We start from the raw sequence: 26343 nt of genomic DNA, 5'->3' as shown, positions 1-26343 counted from the left end.
GAAGGTAGCTCATTCTAGATCACTCAATTTATTGCATTTGAGTGCATTTTCTCCTCCAGTCAGGATTTTATTTGCATTTCCCAGGGTAGTTTTTGCATTCTCAGCTTGTCTCACCTGCCGCCGGACATTGTGCACTCTTTTTGTATTTTTCTAAGCATTTTTGGCACTTTTACTAGCATTAAATGCTGGTTAGATATATTTTTGGCCCCAAATTTCAGATCGGCTAGTTTTTGGGATTTTTGGCTGTTTATAGCCATTTCCCACTTGGCAATCAGTTAGATTATTATCTTCCCTCCTTTCTTGGCAGGTGCACACTCCGACTCCGTCATTTTCCTCCGTCTTTGGTGGTGTTGTCATCATCAGCTTGATCTGTTGCCCTCATTGACACTGTGGACTACGTGCAAGGACTGATTAGTCCTTGTGTATTCAGCATTTGTTCCTTGTTCAGTACAGGTTTCTTTTCTTCTTCTCTTGCAGATTGTCTCTCTCTTCTTGTGTGTTCGAGTTTCTTCTTCCGTTGCACTCTCTCACAGGAAATGCACCGACCTGTCTGTTTGATCTGCTGAAATTTTTTTGCTATGTCTAGAAATGTGCCACCCAAGATTGCAGATCTCCACCTTGCCTAGATGGGCATAGAATGCCAAAGGTAAAGGGATGATTGATGCTTGGCAAGTTCAAAATGTCCATGGACAAGACCATTGTGTCAAAATAACATGTATGCTTTGATACCATGTCAAAATAAGTGACAGAGCAGAGAGACAACAAGGTTTGTGTGGAGTAACACAGTGTGTATCGCAAACATTCAGAGAGAAGAGAAACTCAAAAATACAAAAAAAATACGGTGATGATGCATTGAATTATGCTATGAGAAAAAAAGGTGATACAAAGTCTAGATGAATGGTGCCTAGCTCAACTTGCTCTTTGGTAAAGTAGAATTGAACCGCCACATGTTGTGTCTGAGAGGTGATAATAAGATTGCTTGCAAGGGCAATGGCACTTTGGTTGTCACAGTAGACAACTATAGGCGACCCACAAGGAAATTGTAGTGTGGCCAACAAGTTTCTCATATAGATGGCCCTTGTAGTAACATCGAAGAGAGCTCGATACTCTACCTTAGCCCTGGAAGCCACCATCGTCTCTTGCTTATGGCTAGCCGAAGAGATGGTTGCTATGCTAAAGGTGTAGAGAGAGGCGACATAGGATTATTAGGTGTCATGATCTCTTGCTTAGTCAGAATTAGTGTATCCTTGCAGGCATAAACCATGACCATAAGTTAGTCCATAATTATAGGTACATCTCGAATATCTTGACACACGAAGACAAGCAATCCAATGAGACATTCTAGATGCATTAAAATACTTTCTCTTTATGAGTTTGTAGGATTCCGTCCTTGCGCATGTTTGTAGGTTGAAGATTGCAATGGAAGTGTGGAAGAAGCTTGCGTCTTTGTATTAGCACAAGATGTTTGCCCATAAGATTTCCCTTGTCAAGAAGTTGTAGATGCTCAATCTTGATGACTCCTTTTCTATGGGGGAGCATATCACGAAGATAGAGGACATGAGGGGTGAGCTTGTCTCTCTTGGTCGGATGATATCCTTTGAAGATATGGCTATGATCCCTTTGACTCATTTGCCATCTTCTCGATTGGATGTCTTCTACACTAGCCTTATCACATGGAGGACCTGCGAGACACTCTTATGGGAGGAGCTTTCACCGCTTGTCTTGGAGCTTGAGGAGTGACTTAGAGAGGTTGGAGCCAATGGTTTCAGCTCCAGTAAGGCATTTATTGCAGGTACAAGTTGAGGGAAGAAAAAGAAGGCATGGGCCAAGGACAAGAAGTAGGAGACAAAAAGGATGAGAAGAAGAGGCAACTTGAGTGTCCACACTGCGGAAAGGGCACTCATCTTAAAGAGAAGTGTTGGCAAAAAGTATCCCCATTAAAGCCAAAGGAGAAGGATTTGAAGGATACAAAGGCCACCCTTGCTACGGTATAGTTTGTTATTGTGCATGTGTTTGTCGAGGAGGATACAAATCTTGCTACTTTTGCTGAGGAGAAGCCTTGGCTTGTGGATAGTGGTTCCTCTTTTCACATGACCTATAGACAAGATTGGCTTGAGGACATGAGTTCCAGAGGGGGTATTGTCACCATTGTGACAATTCTATTGTTTTGGTTTAGAGGGGTGGGGACTATTCTTTTACTACCAAACAAGCAATCTTCTTCGGCCAAAGTTCTCTATGTATTGGATTTAGGTTTTGACCTTTAGTTTGTTCATGGTCTTACACGGCTTGGTACTTGCGTGGGATAGAGACTAGGAACACCCGTTTCGGCACTTAGGAATGGATTAACGTGTTCTGGGAGGACTAAACCCATGTTGGTGGAACGTTCTAGCACGTTCCTTTCCCCGTTCCTTGGTTGTTCCTTGCTTGGAATGGCCGATTGAGCGCGGCATATATATATTTTAAATAAAAAAGTTAAAACGAACATTTTCCCTGTTGTTGCGCATTCTTCCTTTGATGCTTCTCTCACAATGCCCATGCAATGACAACTTGAATCAAGCCTTCCAATGCTCAAGAGTGATCAAGAATGAAGAAGAAGAAGAAGAAGAAGAGAAGGGCTGTTGCCCACAAATACCCTGTTCTTGCCTTGTTTGGACAGCCACAAATGCTGCTCTTTCTCCGCCATTGCATGAACACAAGTGCTACTTACTTGGCAAGAGATGAAGGTTCCTCCGCTCCTTTACTCCCAAGCTTGAGTTGCATGGTAAAAACTCCACTTTGTGTAGCACATACATGATGCAAATGCTTTAGATCTTCTTCTCCTAGCTTGCGCCCTTGTTTTGCGCCGAAAATTGCGTTGGTGCTCTTCATTTAAGTCTTCACTATCTCTTGACTAAGTCATGCATCACATAAGTCACATAAAGCATGCCTAAAGCATATACAATATTACATGGGCATAGACATAGTCAACTTCTTTAACTAAGTGGTTTCTCATCATAATGAACTTGTTACATATATGCTTTTGGATCAACCCCTTCACAGTCTCATGTAGTCAGGACATGAGGTTTACATCCAAGCTATGCTATTATCCAATAACATATATACCATGTCATATGAAGCAACCTTATGAAACTTAAGCTTTCCAAGCCTAGAAAACACCTTGTAACTTACTCTTGTGATTAGCCATCAAGAGCCTCATGAATGCAAATGATCAATTTATTTTACATCCTATACACAGAATTCCAAGACAATGTGAAGATCTTCGCCATCGGCCTTTTCCACGTGGCTGTCTAGCCTTTGTGACTGTTGCTACCACTCCATTTGCTACTCCAGCCCCTAGTGATTGCCCTTCTAGCTGTTACTTGGTGCTTGGCGCTTCTTCCATTGTTGTGTTTGGCCCTAGATAGCCATTGCAAGCCCTTGTAGACACCTCTTTTGCTGCATTTGTCAATTTCAGCAATCATCAGCATCCTCCTACATCTCCATTGTTGTCGCTAGGCATCCTACGGCTTCCGATGATGAGCTAGCATCCACTATGTGCCTTGCTGATGTGGTAGGATATTACTCACTGGCATGTTAGGTGACTGATATGAGGATATATCAGTGATTCTACAGTTGGACTACGCCCACATAGTCCATCCTTGGTTATAGCACATTCATTGTGCCACGTCTTCTTTCCTTAGTGGGTTCATACTTAGTGACTGTTAGTGGATATGTCAGTTCATGTATGACGTTGTGCATGCCAGAGAGGGTTGGGCACATTCTAGATATGTTAAGCATTTTATATTCGTCATTTTCATGGTGTTTAGGGCATCCATTGCTGGCTGACCTGACATCATTTATGGCATTGATTTGGCCTAAATATTGGGAACTTCTCCACCACAGTCTTTTGTATCATTTGTCATTCACCTCCCTAGGTTCTGATGGAGAGAGGGAGCCGGTGCTAGTGCCTTGACAGCCAGTGATTCACATTGGATTTATATTGTCTCATATCCTTGGTATATGGATTCCATTTTCCAAGTATCTTTTTGCTTCTGAGTTCTTTGTGTAGTGTTCTTTTCTTTTGTAGTGTTTCTCTTTCCTCTCTCTCTCTCTCTCTCTCTCTCATAGGCCAACTTGGCCTTTTGTAGACGTTAATATAACTTTTGTGTAGACGTTACTATATGCACCCATAAGCATGCTCGAACACTCTTCAGACGGTTGGTACGCAAAAAGAAGTAGGAATACCTGAGTAGACTAGAAACAGAAATGTATTCCATGTTCTTGGGGCAGGACAGCAAGAGAGCATGGAAAAAGATGCATGAGAGCCAGCCACCCCTACAAATTACTAGACCGGATGATTGGCATGGATATGCTTGCACACTCTATGATATCCCTGGCCAAGAGCCTATGCCACTCCCCTCAACCTCAAGACCAGCAAATTGCAGATTTTTCACAGAAAAAAAAGTGAGGAATGCCATATGGAAGCTGAAAAATGGAAGAGCCCAAGACCATGAGGGTTTAGTGGCTGAACACTTCACGCATGCCTGTGATATTCTGGCACCAACGCTGGCTCACATCTTTAATAGGGCAGTTTGTGAGGGATTTCCAACCTGTTGGTCGGACCATATTATTGTGCCGCTCTTTAAGAGTGGAGACCCCGCGCTACCTAGTAACTACCGAACTATCATGATTGGACACATGCTGGCCAAGACATATGGCTCTATCGTGGAACAAGCGTTGAGTGAATGGGCCGAGATGCATGGCCTGAGGTCAAAAGGCCAAGCTGGCTTCAGGAGGGGATATACAACTCTAGACCATATCTTTACGTTGAGGGCAATCATTGAAGAAGGCAAGGCATTCAAGAAAAAGATCTATTGCTGTTTTGTGGACTTTCGCAAGGCCTTTGACACAGTGCCACGTGCTAGACTCATGAAAAGAATGCAAAACATTGATGTGCCCGTAGAGATACAGTGGAGTATCTATGCCCTATATGAGACAGTGACAGGCAGAGTACGAACACTTGAGGGCATCTCAAATACAGTCAATAGCACCATTGGGGTGAAACAAGGCTGTCCACTTTCACCGACACTTTTTGGGCTGTATATAGATGAAATTTCAGAATATGTGGATAGGACGGGTGGGGCCGGAGCCAGCCTAGCTGGAGTGCTGATACCATTACTGCTTTATGCCGATGATATTGTACTTATATCTGACTCACCTGAGGGACTAAATAGACACTTGGATGCATTATCAGCTTTTTGCAGAGATAGAGATCTTAAGGTGAACCTTGGGAAAACTAAAGTTATGGTATTTAACACTTCAGCTGCTTGGGTGACAAGAGTTGAGCACCAGTTTACTTTTGACGGAGAGCCAGTGGAGATGGTTAGGCAGTATGTTTATTTGGGGGTCACATTGAAGGGACCACAGTTCTCTTGGAGAGAGACATCAGAGGCTCGTTTGGCAAAGGCATATGCAGCCTTAGGGGCATTGGAGAGGCAATGTGCTCACATACAATTTCATGAGCCGCGCACCAAACTGTGGCTTTTTGACACCTTGGTTACACCCACACTCCTATATGGGGCAGCTATTTGGGGTCCGAGTCTGTTTCACACGAGGAGACAGCCTTTGGGAGACCGGGATGGACCAGAGAAGGAATACTATGATGGATGGGAGCATATGGAAAGACCACTGGTCATGATGATCTCACGCATGATACGAGCGAAGAGCTCGACCCCACATGAGATTATCAGAGCTGAGTTGGGGGCATCACCCATGGTGGCTGAGGCCTTGGTTCAGGCAGTGAATTTCATACATAGACTATGGGAGCTCCCCCAAGATAGATACCCACGGCTAGCCCTGGCCTCTTCTAGACAACTAGCAGCAGACGGTGACAGACACTGTTGGTATGCTTAGATGAGTACATGGATGCGTCTACATGGTTTGCAGATTGACAGACTACCCCCCTTTGACTATAGCCTGGATTGCCCTACACTTGACCTAAGCCGATCAGAGCTAAACCATGTGATCAGAGCAGACATACTGAAGTTAGATACGGAGAAGACCTGGATCCGACCCCCCTCGCCCCATGGCTCGAGGATGGCACACTACCAGACCCACTTCCTCCAGGTATCTGAGGATGGTTTCATCACCCGACCCAATTACATGGACACACAGCTGCCTCATGGACTACGCACAGTTATTGGTCAGATCCGCACCTCATCCCACCACCTGAGGATTGAGACAGGCAGATGGGAGGGTATACAGACAGAAGAACGCATATGCCCACTATGCGACAGAGAGCCAGAGACAGAGGAACACTACATTTGCCGATGCACTGTATATTACGACATACGAGGTAGATACCATTGTCTGTTTCGAGAGGGTTTTGGACCCCTGAGACGGATCATGCAGTATGAGGATCAGAGATGCTTGGGATTTTTCCTCTTGGAGCTCCAGAGGCGCAGAGCAACAATTCTACGGAGTAGGAGGCCCCCACAGCTCGGCTCACATAGACAGAGAGCAGTCACTGACTTTTTCATGGATACACGACAGAGTATGGCAGATACCACTACTACTGCCACACAGCCTACAGGAGTACATCATCATTGGACCTCATCTTCTGTAGGTGTCCCTTTGGATAGAGCAGTGGCACTTAGCCGGTCTAGGCGCCCATGTCCACCCGGACGAAGGCCTAGACATCCACACCACAGACAAATTAAAGCCATCATTGAGCGCCACAGGAGACAGATGCCAAGACGCCTCAGCTATGCAGAGATACACCTCCCTAGAGAACAGACATATCATTGATGGAGAGTTTTCCTTTCTGTACTCTCACTTTTAGATCACTGACATGTTTCCCTTTTATGGGACACTATTTCATTTCCTTTTCAGTCTTATAGGCATGTTTTTCATCTTTTTTCTCGTTCTAGATGAGAAACACACCATCATTGTATGTACTGCTTTGGTCTCATAGGCCACATTGGCCTTTTAGAGACGTTAATATACTCTCTCTCTCTCTCTCTCTCTCGTGTTTAACAGCCTATTATACTAGTTTTCCATGCTTCCATCACTGCATCTACTTTTGAAATGGTATTAGATTTTAGGATCCTTGTTCTTGTTGCTGTTTTATGCCAATGTAGGTCTGCGTTTTTGACTTTTCGTCTACCACTTGGACCTGTTCTTGCTGCTGTGACTGATTTACAGCTTGGGTGACCATTCTTTACTCATTTTCAGCCTGTTTTTTACTGTTTCTTAGCATTTTGCAGTTTGCTGTGTGTGTCTACAGTTTTTTGGGGCTGTTCGAGGGCTGGGGAGTTGTTATTGACCCTTCCATATCAGCGTTTTGGTGTCTGCTGGCTGAGACAACCTGTTCTTTTGCACATTGATTGCATTTACTGCAGCTACTGTCTGCATTTTTCTGATCAGCCTTTGTGTTTTGTTTTTTTGCTTTTGTACAGGGCTGGGCGACAAGTTCCAGGCTGCTTTTTGGCAGTTTTGGTTTGTCTTTTCACTTTGTGATACACTACTCAACTTTAGAGGGGGTTCATGTGCATCTAGTTGTCATATTCTCATCACTACATTCCGGTTACTATTGGTCTTTTCTCTATGTGCTTTCTTTACTGCTTTGAACTCATGCAATCTTGTGAGTCTATATTTTTGGCATACTTTTCCCTCTAAAGATCCCTTGCCTTTCTTCCTCTTCTCTCTGTCTCCCTCATCATGGCTTTGGCATCTCCTTCTAATGGTCAGCATGTAGATATTCGTTACTCATCCACAAGTTTTATGTTGAAGACTAGTTGTGTTTAGATTTAGTTTTTTGTGAGGATGCTATCTCTTGGTGCTTCAGATGTTCTAGTTTCAAAGAGGGTTGACATATGGAAGAAGAAGAAGAAGTCTCAATGCTATTATTGTGGCAAGAAGAGACACTTGCAAAAGAAATGCGGGACATGGTTAGCTTTACAGAAGAAGGAGGCGCAGACGGTGACGAAGGGTGACGCCTCTCTCAATGAGTCTTCCTCATCTCTAGGTCTAGGTTTAGACTCTAGCTATGTGGCCTCGAGAATGGCTGCAAGGGCCTTCCTTCGAGGTTGCTAATGTAGGTGATGCAGTCATCCCTCATGACTATTTGTTGCTAGAGAGGGAGTGTGAGAGGTGTGAGATGGGGTAGGTGAACCTCATATATACAGGTATACAGGTGCACAGGTTCCAGAGATGGATTTCCGTGACGCATCAAATGAAGTTTGGCAAGTTCAAATCTTGGAGTTGGGATTGACATCTAGGTTCATGATGAGCTGGTTCTTTGATAGAGAGCTAGATTGGCTCCTAGTCTGAGCTCACATGAGGGGACACTTTAGTAGGTGGGGAATCCATGGTCACATGTGTTCAGAGGCATTTTGACAGGATAGTTTTGTATGGTACTGTGAGACATTGTTGATAGATATTGAGAGCTGCTTTGATTCTTCTCTCTTTTTAGGAGCTGGTAAGATCGACATTGACATCAAATTCTCTTTGAGGCATCTTGATATTGGGCTGGCCACTCCCTACATGGATATCCATGGTTCTCTGCTGGTGGTTATTGTTGTATGGACTTTGATGAGTTCTTATCATTGTATCATTATTATATTATACTAGATCACCCATGATTTGAGAGAGGGCCTTAGTGGATAAGTAAGTTCATGTGTAAGTTTGTGCATGCTAGAGAGGGTTGGACACAATTCTAAATATTTTAGGCATTTTATATTTGTCATTTTCATGGTGTTTAGGGCATTTATTGTTGGCCGACTTGACATAATTTTTGGCATTGATTTGGCCTATATACTGGGCACTCCTCCTCTACAATCTTTTGTATCATTTGTCATTCACCTCCTCAACGGGAAGATTTGGCACCTCGATGTTGTCTCTTCGCCACCTGGAGCAGTAGTACGTCCCAAGGGTTGGGTGATTTGTACACAAATTTCTTGATCCACATTGGATACTTAGCAAGATTTTTGTTTTCGAGGAAATTGGTGCTGGTGCCTTGATAACAAGTGACTCACGTTGGATTTGTACAGTCTCATCTCTTGGTATATAGATTCCATTTCCCAAGCTTCTCTTTGCTTTGGAGTTCTTCGTGCAGTGTTCTTTTCTTTTGCAGTGTTTCTCTTTCCTTTGTCTCTAATGTTAGCAGTCTACTATAGTGGTTTTCCATGCTTCCATCATTGCATTCACTTTTTGATAGTGACTATGTGTACCATAGAAACAGGGAACGGCCATTCCGGCCTGTAGGAACGGCCTAATGCGTTCCAAACCCTCCAAGGAGGTGAAACGGCCAGGGAACATGCCATTCCCAAGGCCGTTCCCTACCGTTCCTTGCCGTTCCCTGCCGTTTCTTGTTTGGAACGGCCGTTCCAGGCTTGTTGACTGAAAATTGACGTTTTTTCCCATTTTTTCTTTTTGATTGGGTCACAGTCCTCCTACCACATATTCACCCATCTTCATTGCCAAATGTGCACACACTAATCTCTCTCTCTCTCTCTTTTCCGTAAATAATCTCTCTCTCTCTCTCTCTCTCGTTGAAGATTCAAAGTGTCAAGACAACCCACAAGCTAATTAGGAGTCCATGCAAAGTTCAAATTTGATGCTTTATCAACTCTTGCAAATCAGAATCAAATTTCAGCCTATCCTCAATTCCAAGGTATTCATGCATTTATATTGTCTAATTTCAAGGGAAATTGGGATAATTGGGGCAATTCAAGGCAATTTGGAGCTATGGGGGTAATCGAGTCAATTTTGGGACATTTGGGTCAATTTCAAGCATTGAGGGGTATTGGGGCAACTAGAGGGACATTCTTTGGGGCAATTTGGGTCATGCAGGGCATATTTGGGGCACTTAAGACATGTGCCGTTCCCCCCGTTCCCGTTCCCCAACCTTGGACGTTCCCCCCGTTCCAGGGGGTCCCATTCCTGTTCCCGTTCCCCGTTCCAGGTAACTATGATGTGTACATACGTTGTGGTACTTTCATATTAGTCATTTATTATGTTGTAGACTTAGTTCTTTTGTGTGGAAGAAAGAAGAGGAGGAAGACAGTTTTCTTTCGCACATGACCATAACAGTCAAGTTGAATGCAGATTTGCTCTGCTTCATGTTTTCTCCTTTTCGATAAATCATATTTACATCATGCAACCCAGATGCTAAAGTTGAATATATATATTTGAGCCAGCTAAATAGATGTTTAACCATGGGTTTCAAGATAATATAATGTGCAATTTTAGTAAAGGTTTAACAGGAGTGGCTGCACATTATGATGGGCCTATGTTGTAGAATGACTCCCACCTTTATGTCTAGAAGAGATGCTTTTGTCTAAAGCACAAGTCTTACCTAGCCGTCCTACTGCTATTCATGAAACGGGACTCATTGTTGCATAAATATGCAGAGATTCTTGGATCATTTGAGCAATGTTACAATGTCTGCTGTTTTCTAGTATCAATCTGTTTGTAGATTGCAGTATAGATCTTATGGCTTCTTTTGCTTTGGCTACTAAATACATGCAATGATGAATGATTATACTTGTTTTCTTTTTGTGTAGTTGATCTTCCTGTGGATATTGGTGGGCTAGTTAATCTTCAACGACTAGTAAGTTTTCTACCCAATTTTGTTTTGAAGTCAAATACTTTGTTGGTTTTGGTAATTTTCTGGGGATTTTTAAATTTTCATTGAAATTCTACTTAATTGTCTTGTTGAGCATTCTAATACTATAACGTCCCTGGCTGCACCTTCACACAATTGTATCAGCCAAAAATGCGAATTACAACAAAGTTGTGGTAGAATTCTGTAGAAGCTAGACTGCACCATAAAAGCACTTAACCTACTCAAAGAACGAGTCTTCTAATTTTCACAAGAACTGCTGCTTTAATAGCAGAGTTGTATTATTGAAAAGTGAAGTCTGGTAAAACTACTTCAGGATTACATCATTATTGATATACATTTATCCAATATTTTGGTGTCCATACCGTTTGTTGGATTGAAGTTTTTTCCACCTTTGTTGTCTCTTTGCCCTATCCAATAAATGGTTATGATGGTTTGTTTGTAATGTCATGCGGGAGTACAATGAACATAGGATGGATTGGGGTGGGCAAATGAGAATTAGACTCAAAAGGCTTGGAAGCTTGGAACTAGGCTGGCAGATTGACAAGCTGGGCTGTGGTCACACTGGCAAAGTAGGCACCCACTTTAGAGCAAGGCACTGAATTTACTGGATATTCACTCAAGTCAGTAGGTGTCAGGCACTCAAGTCACCTTATATAAAGGTGAATGAATTGGTGGTTCTAGCTGCAGCCATCTTCGATTATAGATAGACAGCTCTAGGTTCAAGAGCCCAAGATGCAGTTTGCAATTGCTCAAGCCAAAACCATGCCAGTGTTAGGTTCCCTAGAGAGCAACTTCTAATGGTATGCGGCACTAGGAGGCTATAGCTATACATGATAGTCAAGGTGCTACAGAGTTTTCCCATGACTCTTAGAGTCTTATGGTTTGGTGCTTTGGTTTGTTGATTTTGTTGTTTGCAAGTTAAAGTTTGGTTCCCGTAAGGATGGGTTCTAATTACTATGTCCCTCATAGGTAGACCAATAGGGATAAAAAGTTTTGGCTAGAGGCATACTTTCTCCTCCTTATGGTTGGTTTGTTGATTTTGTTGTTTGCAAGTTAAAGTTTGGTTCCCTTAAGTATGGGTTCTTATTACTATCTCCCTCATAGGTACACCAATAGGGATAAAAGGTTTTGGCGAGATGCATGTTTGCCATTTTTTATGCACCTATAGGTTTTTCTAACGGAGCAAAGTGTTTTGCTGAAGCAATCAATGATACTCCAAACTTCATGTTGCGTCGTTCTCTTTGGGTGTCTAGAGTGGCCTAGTTCTAGAATCAACAGCCATGCTTTTCTACCACCTCTCTTGAATGGACAGAAATTGCAATAAGCTTTGAGGCTACCAATGGGCTACATTTCACTTTTTGAAAGTGAGACACACTTGTTCGTAGGTGTCAATCGGGGTTGTCTCCGTACATAGTATGGACTGATTCGTACGGTACGATCCATGTGGTACCATACCGTACGTATTTATACGATTTAGTACAAAAATATTAGCACTTTTTGGCCACTCTTCCCCAAGGCTATAACTTTCTTTCTTTCTTTCTTCTTTCTCTCTTCCCCAAGCCTTTCTCAAGCCTCTCACACCCTCTTTTTCTCTCAAAGCCTCTCTCTCTCTCTCTCTCTCTCTCTCAATCTTTTATCTCTCTTGTATGATCCTTCATGTATGATATATCCACTCCCATCTATGTATTGTACCGTATGTTCTCGTATGATTTAATATGAAAGAATTGGCCCTTTTTGGCCACTCTTCCCCAAGCCTACATATTTCTTTATTTCTTCTCTCTCTCTCTCTCTCTCTCTCAAGTCTCTGACACCCTCTTTTTCTCTCAAGCCTCTCTCTCTCTCTCTAGCCTCTCTCTTTCTCAACCTTCTCTCTCAAGGCTACTCCTATTTGTATGATCCTTCGTGTATGATGTATGCACGCTCATCTATGTACTTGTAACTTGTAGGTAATAGTAGTGCACGTTGAGCATGCGGCATGAGGTTTTGGCATGCTACCCTTAAATATTCATCTTATATACTCTCATAGTATTGCTATTTAGACTTTAAACATCTATTCTATTATCTTTAGTCCAAAATAATCAAGTTATTTTTTTTTTTGCATACTAATATCGTACCGTACCTTATAAAATCTTAAGGTACCATTTAGTACCGTATTTTATCGTAACGTACCTTTCGTACCTGACAACTCTGTTGTCAATGTTGTAAGCCTACATCTCTTTATGGTTTGCTTGTGGATTTGTTGTTTTTTGTTCAGGCATGGGTTCATGATACTATCTTTCTCAATGCTTTTAGGTGGGCCTAGAATTGGGCATAGATAGATTGTTGCCATCTATTGGGCTCCAGAAGTTTTTCTTAAAGAATTATAATGTTTTCTTGGAGCAACCAATGATAGTCCATGTTGCATCATTACTTTGGGTGTTTAGAGTAGCCTAGTTCCAAAATCAATGGGTATGCTTTCCCATTGCCTCAAGGAAGTTCAACATGGTTGTGAAGGAGCCTTGTAAAACAACATTGGCTACCAAGTTGTTAGTTATTTTTTTGTGTGATGTGGATGAGATGGCATTAGCTTCTTCAAAGTCAAAGTTGTGTCTTGTGGATAGTAGAGCGGCTAGTGACATGACTTATCACAAGAATTGGTGATTGACATTGCATGAGATGGGGAAGTCGTGCCATTGAAGGAAGTCTATAGTGTTGATTCATGTTGTGGACACCATTCCTTTCCTTCTATATCAAGGAGGTCATGCATTTGTTTTGGTTGAGGTTCTATATGTTTCAGCTTTGGGTTTAAACATTAAGTTTGTCCATGGTATTGCTCCCATACACACTAGGAGAGATGATACAGTTAGGATTAGACTACTAGAGATTGTCTTTGGACAAGTTTATAAGGCGATGGGCTATATCAGCTCACTGTCATTTATGGACTGATATCATAACTATGCAATCCTTGCTTCAACATTCTTTGCCATATATTGTTCCAACATTAGGAAAATAAAGCCTTGTGGTAGGTTAGATGCACTTGCATTTAGTTGAGGGTTTTTGGATTTTGGGGTGCAAGCACACCTCCTAGCACCTTATGCTAGTTGATTTTGATGCAAGTAGCTGAGCAAGTAATAGAGAGACCCTTGAAAAACACTACTCACAAAGCTATCATCTCCATTGAGCTTGTTTTGATTTGTGTGGCACCATGGCAGTTCAGGCTCTTTATCCCCTCATGAAGAAACACACGCACACCATATTGAGTTCCTATCATGGTCTAAGAGCTTTGAGTCTAGAAGGTGTGTGAGTATGCGAAGGAGGATATTCTGATGGGTATCAAGCAAGAGTGTGTTGTGAGTGGTGACTTGTTTGTAGAGAGCAAGAAACAACTTTGTATTCTTGTATCTTGTAAGCATTAAGTGGCTTATTCAAAATATATGAGGAGTGCCACCATAGTCCAAAGATCTATCATGCCAAATTGCTACACTAAGCGCTATCTTACAATAAGTAGCTTAATGCTTGTAATTGATAGGGTTAGATAATCTACATATGTGAATACCAAATCGTCTCATCTCATACATGAACACATGAACATGAATGAATATTGCTTCTCATACATGGGCATATGAAGGTTTGATTGATTTGGGAGTGGAGAAATCCACTTCTAACTAAGAAAATGTTGTGAGAATACAGTAAGGTTTACCGAGGAAACAGTGTATGAACATGACTAACATAATGAACTTAGACACCAACACAAATGAAGAATGAATGCTCAAATGCTAAATGCATACTGAACAAGTGAGGAAGAAACACAACTGTAGGATCAAGGGGTGGAGTCTGTTGAACAGTCACTCTTGTGGGAGTGGGCTGAGAAGAGGGTCCTTTGTGAATGGATCCCCAGTGCAGTAAACAACCAATCTTGCTACTGTTGCCGAGGGAGAAGACCAGGTAGCTGCAGAGGGCTCACAATGCAGTTGAAGGCAGTGGTCCAGGGATGCACTTTCTTTTTCTCTCTTCACTTTTCCCTCCAACATGGAGCTTCAGCCACCTTAGCTCCTCCAAATCATCCTGCATTGGTATCAGAGCCACTATTGCCACCTCATCCACCATGCAACACATCAGCTGCTTCCAGAGTTTTCTGAGCCCGTCGCATCATGCAGCTTATCCATCTGCTATGTCAGTTCTGCCCAGGTTAGCCAAAACTGCTGTAAGGTGTTGCCACAGTCTACCTGGTGCACCATTGAATGTACTGCTAGGTCAGCCCTCTGCACTGCCTATTTCTATGCATTGCCACTAGCTGCTCTTGCACGTTGCCTGTTCTTGTGCGCTAGCGCTGCTGCTGTCTTTGCTTTGTGTGCCCATTGTCCACTCTGCCTGCTTTGCCTCTCTTGCCATAGTCTGCACTGCCACTTGCTGAGCGTCTCCTATTTCTTTCAGCCGGTCCTGCTATCTGTCCAGTGCCACCAATCTGTCCTGAAGCCATTAATTGCATTGCACCACTTCTCAGACTGCTGCATTGCTGCCTGCCATGCTAGCCACTTTACAAATGTCAGCTGCCTAGTCCATTTGAGCTCCAACTTTGGTTGTGATGATGCTGTGGGCAGCTGTCAGATTTGATAGACCTCATGGCTGTAAGTTGTCCCCATGTGACTGTTAGAGATCATAGCCTGCACAGTCGGACCAGCAGGGCAGCTGCACAGTCGGACTGCCACGTGGCAGTCCGACTGTCTGCAGCCCAGTCGGCCGACTTACTTCCAGGCTGCGCCCTATTTCTGGCGCCCCAGTTCGTGGCAGTTTTCGACTATTTATAGTCGACACTTTCAGCAGACTGTACACACTTCTCTGACGCAGATTACAGACCGGTGACGCGCAGTTTCTGTCTCTGTTCACAGATTTCAGACAGCAGACAGTGCAGACTGCAGCAGACTTCGAGGTGGACAGGAGGTTGCATCGTCGAGGTGGAGACACGCAGTCCAGTGCACTGCGCCCGTGTATATCTTTGTATTCAGCATTCTTTATACAGCAGATCTTCATTGTCCACTGTCTCTTTCTCTCCCTTCTCTCTCTGCGTTCTCTCTCTCTTAGTCCTACGCTTCCGCACCGCTGCACTCTGACATGGTATCAGAGCAGTGTTTGAGGGCTGATTGAGCGCAGAATCAACCTGAAGAGGAGTTTCCATCGCGACACAAATTTGCGTTTTTTTTGCGTTTAAGGGCAAACAGGAGGGCTGCGCCTTGGAACAAGGCTGAAACGAGTGTGGGCGCACAGGAAAGGAGTACAGGTGGTGGATTTGCTGCTGTTTACTGCTGTTTGTCGCGGAGAAAGTTTGAGTTTTCAACCTAAAAGTGCAGGTTTTGCTTTTTCATCGCCTCCGGTGGGTGAAGAAGTTTTGGGACGCTGAAGAGCCTTAGCAGGCTGAGTCTACTCAGTCAGAGGGGGCTGCTTTTGCGTTTGAGAAGGCATTGCAGGTGAAGATGTCTACAGAGATGGACCTGGAGTTCCAGGCGATTATGGACCGGAAGGTGCCTGTCCTACCGGCTCTTCCTACAGATCAGAAGCTCGACGGCGACAACTACCGCATTTGGCGCATTATGATGTTGGCCATTCTGGAGTCCTATGATTTGGCGGAGTTGGTACAGGAAGATATTGACCGGCCTTCGGTAAGAGATGAGTCCAAACTCTCTTCCGATGCTCGTGCGGAGTTGGCCAGGGCCCAGTCTCATTGGGACAAACTGAATGCCAGGATTCGATCCTTTCTCTTTCTATCATGCACTACAGCCGTGATCGCTCACATCGAGCACTTGATGGTGGCTCGTGAGATATGGCTGGAGCTTGATCAAATGTACAATCGGATGACCCTGATGAAGAGGGTTTCTTTGGAGGTACAGATGCGGACCTTGTCCGTCAATAAGTCTTCTTCGCTAAGGGAACACATTAACAAGCTAAGGCAGCTACAGATGCAGGTTCAGAATGCGGGGAAGCCGATCTCCTCCGAAGACATGGCGATCACACTATTGTCCCAGTTGCCGCCACGATTCGGTACATTTTACTCTGCCCTTATTGCTTCGGGGCGAGAGTCTACTCTTCGGTGGGAGGAGTTGGTTCCTATGGTCTTGGACCAAGAGGAACAGTTAAAGGGACAGAATGCTTCCAAGACCGAGGCGTTGACAGGTCAAGCCTCTCAGAAGAAGGGGAAGGACCAAAAGAAGAAGAAGGGGGATAACAAGTCCAAGAAGGACAAGGAGAAGGACAAGGACAAAGACTCCACATGCCATATTTGTGGAAAGACTGGCCATTGGAAGAAGGATTGCCCTGACAAAGACTCGAAGGACACCAAGAAGAAGGAAACCAAGGATTCTGGAGCGGTGGCTGCACCCTCATCAGCTGCATTTCTACACTTAGTTGTCATTGAGGACGCTTCACCGAATGCTTCTGATGCTGCGATGGCAGCTTCCCAATCTCGAGAGTGGATTATTGATAGTGGTGCCTCACGGCACATGACTCCTTCATCGGATGGTGTTGCCCAGCTGCGACCTTCGCGTGGGCAGGTTCTCATTGGAGACAGCTCTTCAGTTTCTATTGCAGGTCGGGGTAAGATGCAGCTTATTCCGGATGGACGAGGTGGCACCCATACCTCAGAGGTTTTGCATGTACTAGGATTGGGGTACCATCTCCTTTCAGTCCATAAGATTTGCTCCCTTGGTCTTCTGGTGGAGTTTGACAGTTCTACAGTGCGAGTCCTTGATCGTGAATCGAGGAAGGTTCTATCATCGGGATATGAGGAGAACGGCATTTACAAACTGAAGTCTTCCACTGCCCTCTCTACTCTTCTTCTTACCTCACAGTCACAGTCTGAATTATGGCATGCTAGGTATGGTCACCTGAACTATGACTATCTTCGGAAGGCGTCACGGGGACAGCTTGTTCGAGGGTTGCCGGATATAGTGGTGAGCCAGCAGCCATGTGTCTCCTGCATTCGGGGGAAACAGCATAGAGATGCCATTCCCCACACAGCTTCGCGGCGGTCTACTTCACCGATGGAGCTAGTATCTACGGATCTTTGTGGCCCTATGAGGAATGAGTCCCTGCGTGGGAGCTCGTACTTCATGCTGATCGTGGATGACTATAGCAGGATGACATGGGCCTATTTTTTGGCACTAAAGTCAAACGCTTTCTCGCACTTCAAGGATTGGCTTCTCTTTGAGGAGAACCGATCAGGTCGGAAGTTGAAGACCTTGCGATTCGACAAGGGAGGTGAATTTGTGTCTAATGAGTTTACTCGGTTTTGTGCAGATAGAGGAATTCACCAGGAGTTTGCCAATACCAATACTCCTCAAGAAAATGGTATTTTTGAACGGAAGAACCGCAGTGTGATCGAGATGGCGCGCACCATGATGGAGCACCGACAGACCTCTTAGGTTCTGTGGGCCGAGGCTGTGGCTACTGCAGTCCACATCTTAATCGATCCCCTACTTCGGCCGTGGAAGGGATGACTCCATTTGAGGCTTATTTTGGGGCGAAGCCAGATGTTTCTTACTTTCGAATCTTTGGGTGTGATGCCTATGTTCACATTCCCAAGGCTCACCGTGATAAATTTGAAGCAGCTTCCCGAAAACAGGTATTTGTTGGCTACAGCTCCCAGTCCCAAGGCTACCGACTGTATGATCCCGTCAAGCGGGATGTGTACACTAGCCGTGATGTGCGGTTTGTGGAGGTTCCGGCTACTTCAACGGGTGAGGAGCATCCCGTTCTTGGAGATCCAGGGCTACTTCAACGGGTGAGGAGCATCCCGTTCTTGGAGATCCAGGGGAGAGCTGGGCTCCTTCTACAGTTCCACAAGAGCCCGTGCCTTTTGATTATGATTCTGTTTCTGAGACAGAGTCTACTGTTCCACCAGACGCCTCTGAGGAGTTACCACCGGTGGATATTCCAGAGTCTTCTGCTGATGGAGAACGTCGAGGGGAGGTTCGGCCTCCTCCTCGCTGGGCCCGTGACACACTCCGTGATTCAGGGATCGAGGGGGTTCCTGAGGAGTGGGGACCGTAGGATGGTCCGCGGCGGTCACGGAGGCACCAGGCACATTCTACGGAGCTGGTTTGCTCCAACTATTGTTTGATGACCCGTGTTATGCAGGATCGAGAGCCCACCTCCGTGAAGGAGGCTTTACAGTCCGCACCATGGAAGAAAGCTATGGAAGCTGAGTTGGAGGCTATTGAGAGGAATGGCACTTGGTTACTCGTGCCCCGCCCCCCGAAGAAGAAGGTGATTGGAGTCAAGTGGGTCTTCAAGACCAAATATCTCAGTGATGGTACTTTGGATAAGCACAAGGCTCGCCTTGTTGCTAAAGGTTTTGCACAGCGCCCAGGGATTGACTGTCATGACACCTTTGCCCCCACAGCTCGTATGGCAACCATTAGAGTTGTTCTTGCTTTGGCTGGCCATAGGAGATGGCCTGTTTATCAGTTGGATGTGAAGTTGGCCTTTCTGAATGAGGAGATCTACGTTGAGCAGCCTCCTGGCTTTGGTTCTTCAGATGGGAAAGTCTACAGGTTGAAGAAGGCCTTGTATGGTCTCAAGCAGGCCCCACGAGCTTGGAACGAGAAGATTGATTCGTTCCTCCAGTCTCAGTTGGGATATCGGCGGTCCAAGGCCGATCCGCAGCTGTATGTACACACTTCCGAGGATGGTTGTGTGTTGTTTGTATTATATGTTGATGATTTGATTGTCACAGGTGATGCTGCACAGCAGGTCCAGGAGACAAAGTCAGCTTTACATCGGACGTTCGAGATGAGGGATTTGGGTCTACTCCATTTCTTTTTAGGCCATGAGATTTATCAGTCTCAGAGGGGGATCTTTATCTCCCAACAGAGATGTACAGGAGCTCTTGGTGTCTTTTGAGATGGAAGATTGTCGGGCCCTCTCTACTCCTATGGATCCGAACTGGAAGGCCACTTCCCATTCAGCTTCTCCTTTGGCAGATGCGTCCCGCTATCGCCAGTTGATTGGGTCTTTGATTTGGCTTCTCAACACCAGGGTTGATCTATGTTTTGCTGTTGGGCTCTTGGCAGGGTTCATGAGTGAACCTAAGACGGTGCATTGGCAGGCTGCTCAGAGGATACTTCGGTATCTGAGGGGGATGTCTGATCTAGGGATTCATTACCCTGTAGGGACAGATGGGTCAGATCTTGTACTTGCAGGTTGGAGCGACTCGGATTGGGCCGGTGACGTGGACCACAGGCGGTCTACAACAGGTTACTGCTTTACCTTGGGTGCAGGTGTTATTTCATGGAGTAGCAAGAAGGAGCCGACGGTAGCCCTTTCGTCTATTGAGGCGGAGTATCGGGCCGCGTCTTCCACCACATGCGAGGTTGTGTGGCTTCGAAGATTGTTGGAGGAGCTTGGGTGCCCCCAGACTCGTCCTACATTACTGCGATGTGACAATGAAAGTTGGATTGCCTTGGCAAGGAACCCTGTTTTTCATGCCCGGACGAAGCACATTGAGATTCAGTACCACTTCATCCGCGAAAAGCTTCTGGATGAGACCATCACTGTGGAGTATTGCAAGACGGAGGACAATCTTGCGGATTTGTTTACGAAGGCGCTTCCTCAGGCTCTACTTCGGCAACATTCCAGATCCCTCAGGCTTCTGCCCTGTCCAGGCTCTGAGAGGGGGTGTTAGAGATCATAGCCTGCACAGTCGGACCAGCAGGGCAGCTGCACAGTCGGACTGTGCAGTCGGACTACCACGTGGCAGTCTGACTGTCTGCAGCCCAGTCGGCTGCATTTAATGCAGCCGACTTACTTCCAGGCTGCGCCCTAGTTCGTGGCAGTTTTCGACTATTTATAGTCGACACTTTCAGCAGTCTGTACACACTTCTCTGATGCAGATTACAGACCGTGACGCGCAGTTTCTGTCTCTGCTCACAGATTTCAGACAGCAGACAGTGCAGACTGCAGCAGACTTCGAGGTGGACAGCAGGTTGCATCGTCGAGGTGGAGACACGCAGTCCAGCGCACTGTGCCCGTGTATATCTTTGTATTCAGCATTCTTTATACAGCAGATCTTCATTGTCCACTGTCTCTTTCTCTCCCTTCTCTCTCTGCGTTCTCTCTCTCTCAGTCCTACTCTTCCGCACCGCTGCACTCTGACAGTGACATGACATCAGCCTTGCTCATCTTGCTGTTTATAAGTGCTGATTAATAGCAGCAGCAACAACAGAAGAAAGCGAAGCAGCATTTTTGTCTTGAAAGGCCAAGGCCATAGACATTGACCCCGAAGACAAAAAGCTAATACCACTTGTATTTCTTAGGGTCAAGCTTATTGCAACAAGAGAGCACATCATTGATGCTCTTGTTGATGAAGGAGCGGGCTTTGATATCCTAATCTACAATGCATTGATTGAAATTGGACAACCTAAGCTTGTGTTGACAAACAAAAATATCAATCTCTATGGAGGATCTTCATATTGTTAGAGAGATCATAGCCAGGGCTGCACCAGGGCTGCACAGTCGGACTGTGCAGTCGGACTGCCTGCAGCCCAGTCGGCTGCATTTAATGCAGCCGACCTGTCCTATTCTTTGGGCAGATTTCGGCTATTTATACCTGAGGTCTCCAGCAGTCTTCCCATGCATTCTCTGTCGCAGATTACAGACCGGTGCCGTGCAGATCTCTGTCTCTGTTCGCAGATTTCTGACAGCAGACAGTGCAGACTGCAGGAGACTTTGAGGTGGACAGCAGGTCGCATCGTCGAGGTGGAGACACGCAGTCCAGCGCACTGCGCCCGTGTATATCTTTGTATTCAGCATTCTTTATACAGCAGATCTTCAGTGTACACTGTCTCTTTCTCTCCCTTCTCTCTCTGCGTTCTCTCTCTCTCAGTCCTACGCTTCCGCACCGCTGCACTCTGACATGGTATCAGAGCAGTGTATGAGGGCTGACTGAGCGCAGAATCAACCTGAAGAGGAGTTTCCATCGCGACACAAATTTGCGTTTTTTTGCGTTTAAGGGCAGACAGGAGGGCTGCGCCTTGGAACAAGGCTGAAACGAGTGTGGGCGCACAGGAAAGGAGTACAGGTGGTGGATTTGCTGCTGTTTACTGCTGTTTGTCGCGGAGAAAGTTTGAGTTTTCAACCTAAAAGTGCAGGTTTTGCTTTTTCATCGCCTCCGGTGGGTGAAGAAGTTTTGGGACGCTGAAGAGCCTTAGCAGGCTGAGTCTACTCAGTCAGAGGGGGCTGCTTTTGCGTTTGAGAAGGCATTGCAGGTGAAGATGTCTACAGAGATGGACCTGGAGTTCCAGGCGATTATGGACCGGAAGGTGCCTGTCCTACCGGCTCTTCCTACAGATCAGAAGCTCGACGGCGACAACTACCGCATTTGGCGCATTATGATGTTGGCCATTCTGGAGTCCTATGATTTGGCGGAGTTGGTACAGGAAGATATTGACCGGCCTTCGGTAAGAGATGAGTCCAAACTCTCTTCCGATGCTCGTGCGGAGTTGGCCAGGGCCCAGTCTCATTGGGACAAACTGAATGCCAGGATTCGATCCTTTCTCTTTCTATCATGCACTACAGCCGTGATCGCTCACATCGAGCACTTGATGGTGGCTCGTGAGATATGGCTGGAGCTTGATCAAATGTACAATCGGATGACCCTGATGAAGAGGGTTTCTTTGGAGGTACAGATGCGGACCTTGTCCGTCAATAAGTCTTCTTCGCTAAGGGAACACATTAACAAGCTAAGGCAGCTACAGATGCAGGTTCAGAATGCGGGGAAGCCGATCTCCTCCGAAGACATGGCGATCACACTATTGTCCCAGTTGCCGCCACGATTCGGTACATTTTACTCTGCCCTTATTGCTTCGGGGCGAGAGTCTACTCTTCGGTGGGAGGAGTTGGTTCCTATGGTCTTGGACCAAGAGGAACAGTTAAAGGGACAGAATGCTTCCAAGACCGAGGCGTTGACAGGTCAAGCCTCTCAGAAGAAGGGGAAGGACCAAAAGAAGAAGAAGGGGGATAACAAGTCCAAGAAGGACAAGGAGAAGGACAAGGACAAAGACTCCACATGCCATATTTGTGGAAAGACTGGCCATTGGAAGAAGGATTGCCCTGACAAAGACTCGAAGGACACCAAGAAGAAGGAAACCAAGGATTCTGGAGCGGTGGCTGCACCCTCATCAGCTGCATTTCTACACTTAGTTGTCATTGAGGACGCTTCACCGAATGCTTCTGATGCTGCGATGGCAGCTTCCCAATCTCGAGAGTGGATTATTGATAGTGGTGCCTCACGGCACATGACTCCTTCATCGGATGGTGTTGCCCAGCTGCGACCTTCGCGTGGGCAGGTTCTCATTGGAGACAGCTCTTCAGTTTCTATTGCAGGTCGGGGTAAGATGCAGCTTATTCCGGATGGACGAGGTGGCACCCATACCTCAGAGGTTTTGCATGTACCAGGATTGGGGTACCATCTCCTTTCAGTCCATAAGATTTGCTCCCTTGGTCTTCTGGTGGAGTTTGACAGTTCTACAGTGCGAGTCCTTGATCGTGAATCGAGGAAGGTTCTATCATCGGGATATGAGGAGAACGGCATTTACAAACTGAAGTCTTCCACTGCCCTCTCTACTCTTCTTCTTACCTCACAGTCACAGTCTGAATTATGGCATGCTAGGTATGGTCACCTGAACTATGACTATCTTCGGAAGGCGTCACGGGGACAGCTTGTTCGAGGGTTGCCGGATATAGTGGTGAGCCAGCAGCCATGTGTCTCCTGCATAAGGGGGAAGCAGCATAGGGATGCCATTCCCCATACCGCTTCGCGGCGGTCTACTTCACCGATGGAGTTAGTATCTACGGATCTATGTGGCCCTATGAGGAATGAGTCCCTGCGTGGGAGCTCGTACTTCATGCTGATCGTGGATGACTATAGCAGGATGACATGGGCCTACTTTTTGGCACTAAAATCAGAAGCTTTCTCGCACTTTAAGGATTGGCTTCTCTTTGAGGAGAACCGATCAGGCCGGAAGTTGAAGACCTTGCGATCCGACAAGGGAGGTGAATTTGTCTCTAATGAATTTGCTCGGTTTTGTGCAGATAGAGGAATTCACCAGGAGTTTGCCAATACGAATACTCCACAAGAAAATGGTATTCTCGAACGGAAGAACCGTAGTGTGATCGAGATGGCGCGCACCATGATGGAGCACCGACAGACCCCCCAGGTTCTGTGGGCCGAGGCTGTGGCTGCTGCAGTCCACATTCTTAACCGATCTCCTACTTCGGCCGTGGAAGGGATGACTCCATTTGAGGCGTATTTTGGGTCGAAGCCAGATGTTTCTTACTTTCGGGTCTTTGGGTGTGATGCCTATGTTCACATCTCCAAAGCTCACCGTGACAAATTCGAAGCGGCTTCCCGCAAACAGGTATTTGTTGGCTACAGCTCCCAGTCCCAAGGCTACCGACTCTATGATCCCGTCAAGCGGGATGTATATACTAGCCGTGATGTGCGGTTTGTGGAGATTCCGGCTTCTTCAACGGGTGAGGAGCATCCCGTTCTTGGAGATCCAGGGGAGAGTTTGGCTCCTTCTACAGTTCCACTGGAGCCTGTGCCGTTTGATTATGATTCTGTTTCTGACACAGAGTCTACAGTTCCACCGGATCCTTCTGAGGAGTTACCACCGGTGGACATTCCAGAGTCTTCTACTGATGGAGAACGACGAGGGGAGGTTCGGCCTCCTCCTCGCTGGGCCCGTGACACACTCCGTGATTCAGGGATCGAGGGGGTTCCTGAGGAGTGGGGACCGCAGGATGGTCCGCGGCGGTCACGGAGGCACCAGGCGCATTCTTCGGAGCTTGTGTGCTCCAATTATTGTTTGATGTCCTGAGTTATGCAGGATCGAGAGCCCACCTCCGTGAAGGAGGCTTTACAGTCCGCCCCATGGAAGAAAGCTATGGAAGCTGAGTTGGAGGCTATTGAGAGGAATGGCACTTGGTCACTTGTGCCACGCCCCCCGAGGAAGAAGGTGATTGGAGTCAAGTGGGTCTTCAAGACCAAATATCTCAGTGATGGTACTTTGGATAAGCACAAGGCTCGCCTTGTTGCTAAGGGTTTTGCCCAGCGCCCAGGGATTGACTGTCATGACACCTTTGCCCCTACAGCTCGTATGGCAACCATTAGAGCTGTTCTTGCTTTGGCTGGCCATAGGAGATGGCCTGTTTATCAGCTGGATGTGAAGTCGGCCTTCCTGAATGGTGATTTGAAGGAGGAGATCTACGTTGAGCAGCCTCCTGGCTTTGGTTCTTCAGATGGGAAAGTCTACAGGTTGAAGAAGGCCCTGTATGGTCTCAAGCAGGTCCCGCGAGCTTGGAACGAGAAGATTGATTCGTTCCTTCAATCTCAGTTGGGATATCGGCGGTCCAAGGCCGATCCGCAGCTGTATGTTCACACTTCCGAGGATGGTTGTGTGCTGTTTGTATTATATGTTGATGATTTGATTGTCACAGGTGATGATGCACAGCAGGTCCAGGAGACAAAGTCAGCTTTACATCGGACGTTCGAGATGACGGATTTGGGGCTACTCCATTTCTTTTTAGGACATGAGATTTTTCAGTCTCAGAGGAGGATCTTTCTCTCCCAACAGAGATATGTTCAGGAGCTCTTGGTGTCTTTTGAGATGGAAGATTGTCGGGCCCTCTCTACTCCTATGGATCCGAACTGGAAGGCCACTTCCCACTCAGCTTCTCCTTTGGCGGATGCTTCCCGCTATCGACAGTTGATAGGGTCTTTGATTTGGCTTCTCAACACCAGGGTTGATCTATGTTTTGCTGTTGGGCTCTTGGCAGGGTTCATGAGTGAACCTAAGACGGTGCATTGGCAGGTTGCTCAGAGGATACTTCGGTATCTGAGGGGGACGTCTGATTTGGGGATTCATTACCCCGCAGGGACAGATGGGTCAGATCTTGTACTTGCAGGTTGGAGCGACTCGGATTGGGCCGGTGACGTGGACCACAGGCGGTCTACAACAGGTTACTGCTTTACTTTGGGTGCAGGAGTTATTTCATGGAGTAGCAAGAAGCAGCCCACGGTAGCCCTTTCGTCTACTGAGGCGGAATATCGGGCCGCATCTTCCACCACATGCGAGGTTGTGTGGCTTCGGAGATTGTTGGAGGAGCTTGGGTGCCCCCAGACTCGTCCTACATTGCTGCGATGTGACAATGAGAGTTGCATTGCCTTGGCAAGGAACCCTGTTTTTCATGCCCGGACGAAGCACATTGAGATCCAGTACCACTTCATCCGAGAAAAGCTTCTGGATGAGACCATCACTGTGGAGTATTGCAAGACGGAGGATAATCTTGCGGATTTGTTTACGAAGGCTCTTCCTCAGGCTCTATTTCGGCAACATTCCAGATCCCTCAGGCTTCTGCCCTGCCCAAGCTCTGAGAGGGGGTGTTAGAGAGATCATAGCCAGGGCTGCACCAGGGCTGCACAGTCGGACTGTGCAGTCGGACTGCCACGTGGCAGTCCGACTGCCTGCAGCCCAGTCGGCTGCATTTAATGCAGCCGACCTGTCCTATTCTTTGGGCAGATTTCGGCTATTTATACCTGAGGTCTCCAGCAGTCTTCCCATGCATTCTCTGTCGCAGATTACAGACCGGTGCCGTGCAGATCTCTGTCTCTGTTCGCAGATTTCTGACAGCAGACAGTGCAGACTGCAGCAGACTTCGAGGTGGACAGCAGGTCGCATCGTCGAGGTGGAGACACGCAGTCCAGC

General features: G+C 46.3%; 1 protein-coding gene across 13 annotated transcripts in view; it reads left to right on the top strand.

Moving 5' to 3' along the window:
• The window catches only part of LOC148026632 (Leucine-rich repeat (LRR) family protein), a 139114-nt gene that overhangs the window by 5336 nt on the left and 107435 nt on the right, over positions 1 to 26343 (top strand). For all 13 annotated transcript variants that reach the window (XR_015692856.1, XR_015692858.1, XR_015692857.1 and 10 more), the window contains exon 3: positions 10545 to 10591. Coding sequence is in view for 9 of the 13 variants with exons in the window: in XM_087691092.1 (XP_087547218.1) it covers positions 10545 to 10591 (47 nt within the window). In the remaining 4 variants the exon portion in view is untranslated. The remainder of the gene's footprint in view (positions 1 to 10544; positions 10592 to 26343) is intronic.

The sequence above is a fragment of the Lygodium microphyllum genome, chromosome 13, assembly GCF_053477565.2.
Source record: "Lygodium microphyllum isolate KBCC chromosome 13, Lygodium_microphyllum_v1.1.10, whole genome shotgun sequence".
Lineage (NCBI taxonomy): Eukaryota > Viridiplantae > Streptophyta > Polypodiopsida > Schizaeales > Lygodiaceae > Lygodium > Lygodium microphyllum.
The sequence above is the reverse complement of the archived record's forward strand: the minus strand, read 5'-3'. Positions and strand labels throughout refer to the sequence as shown.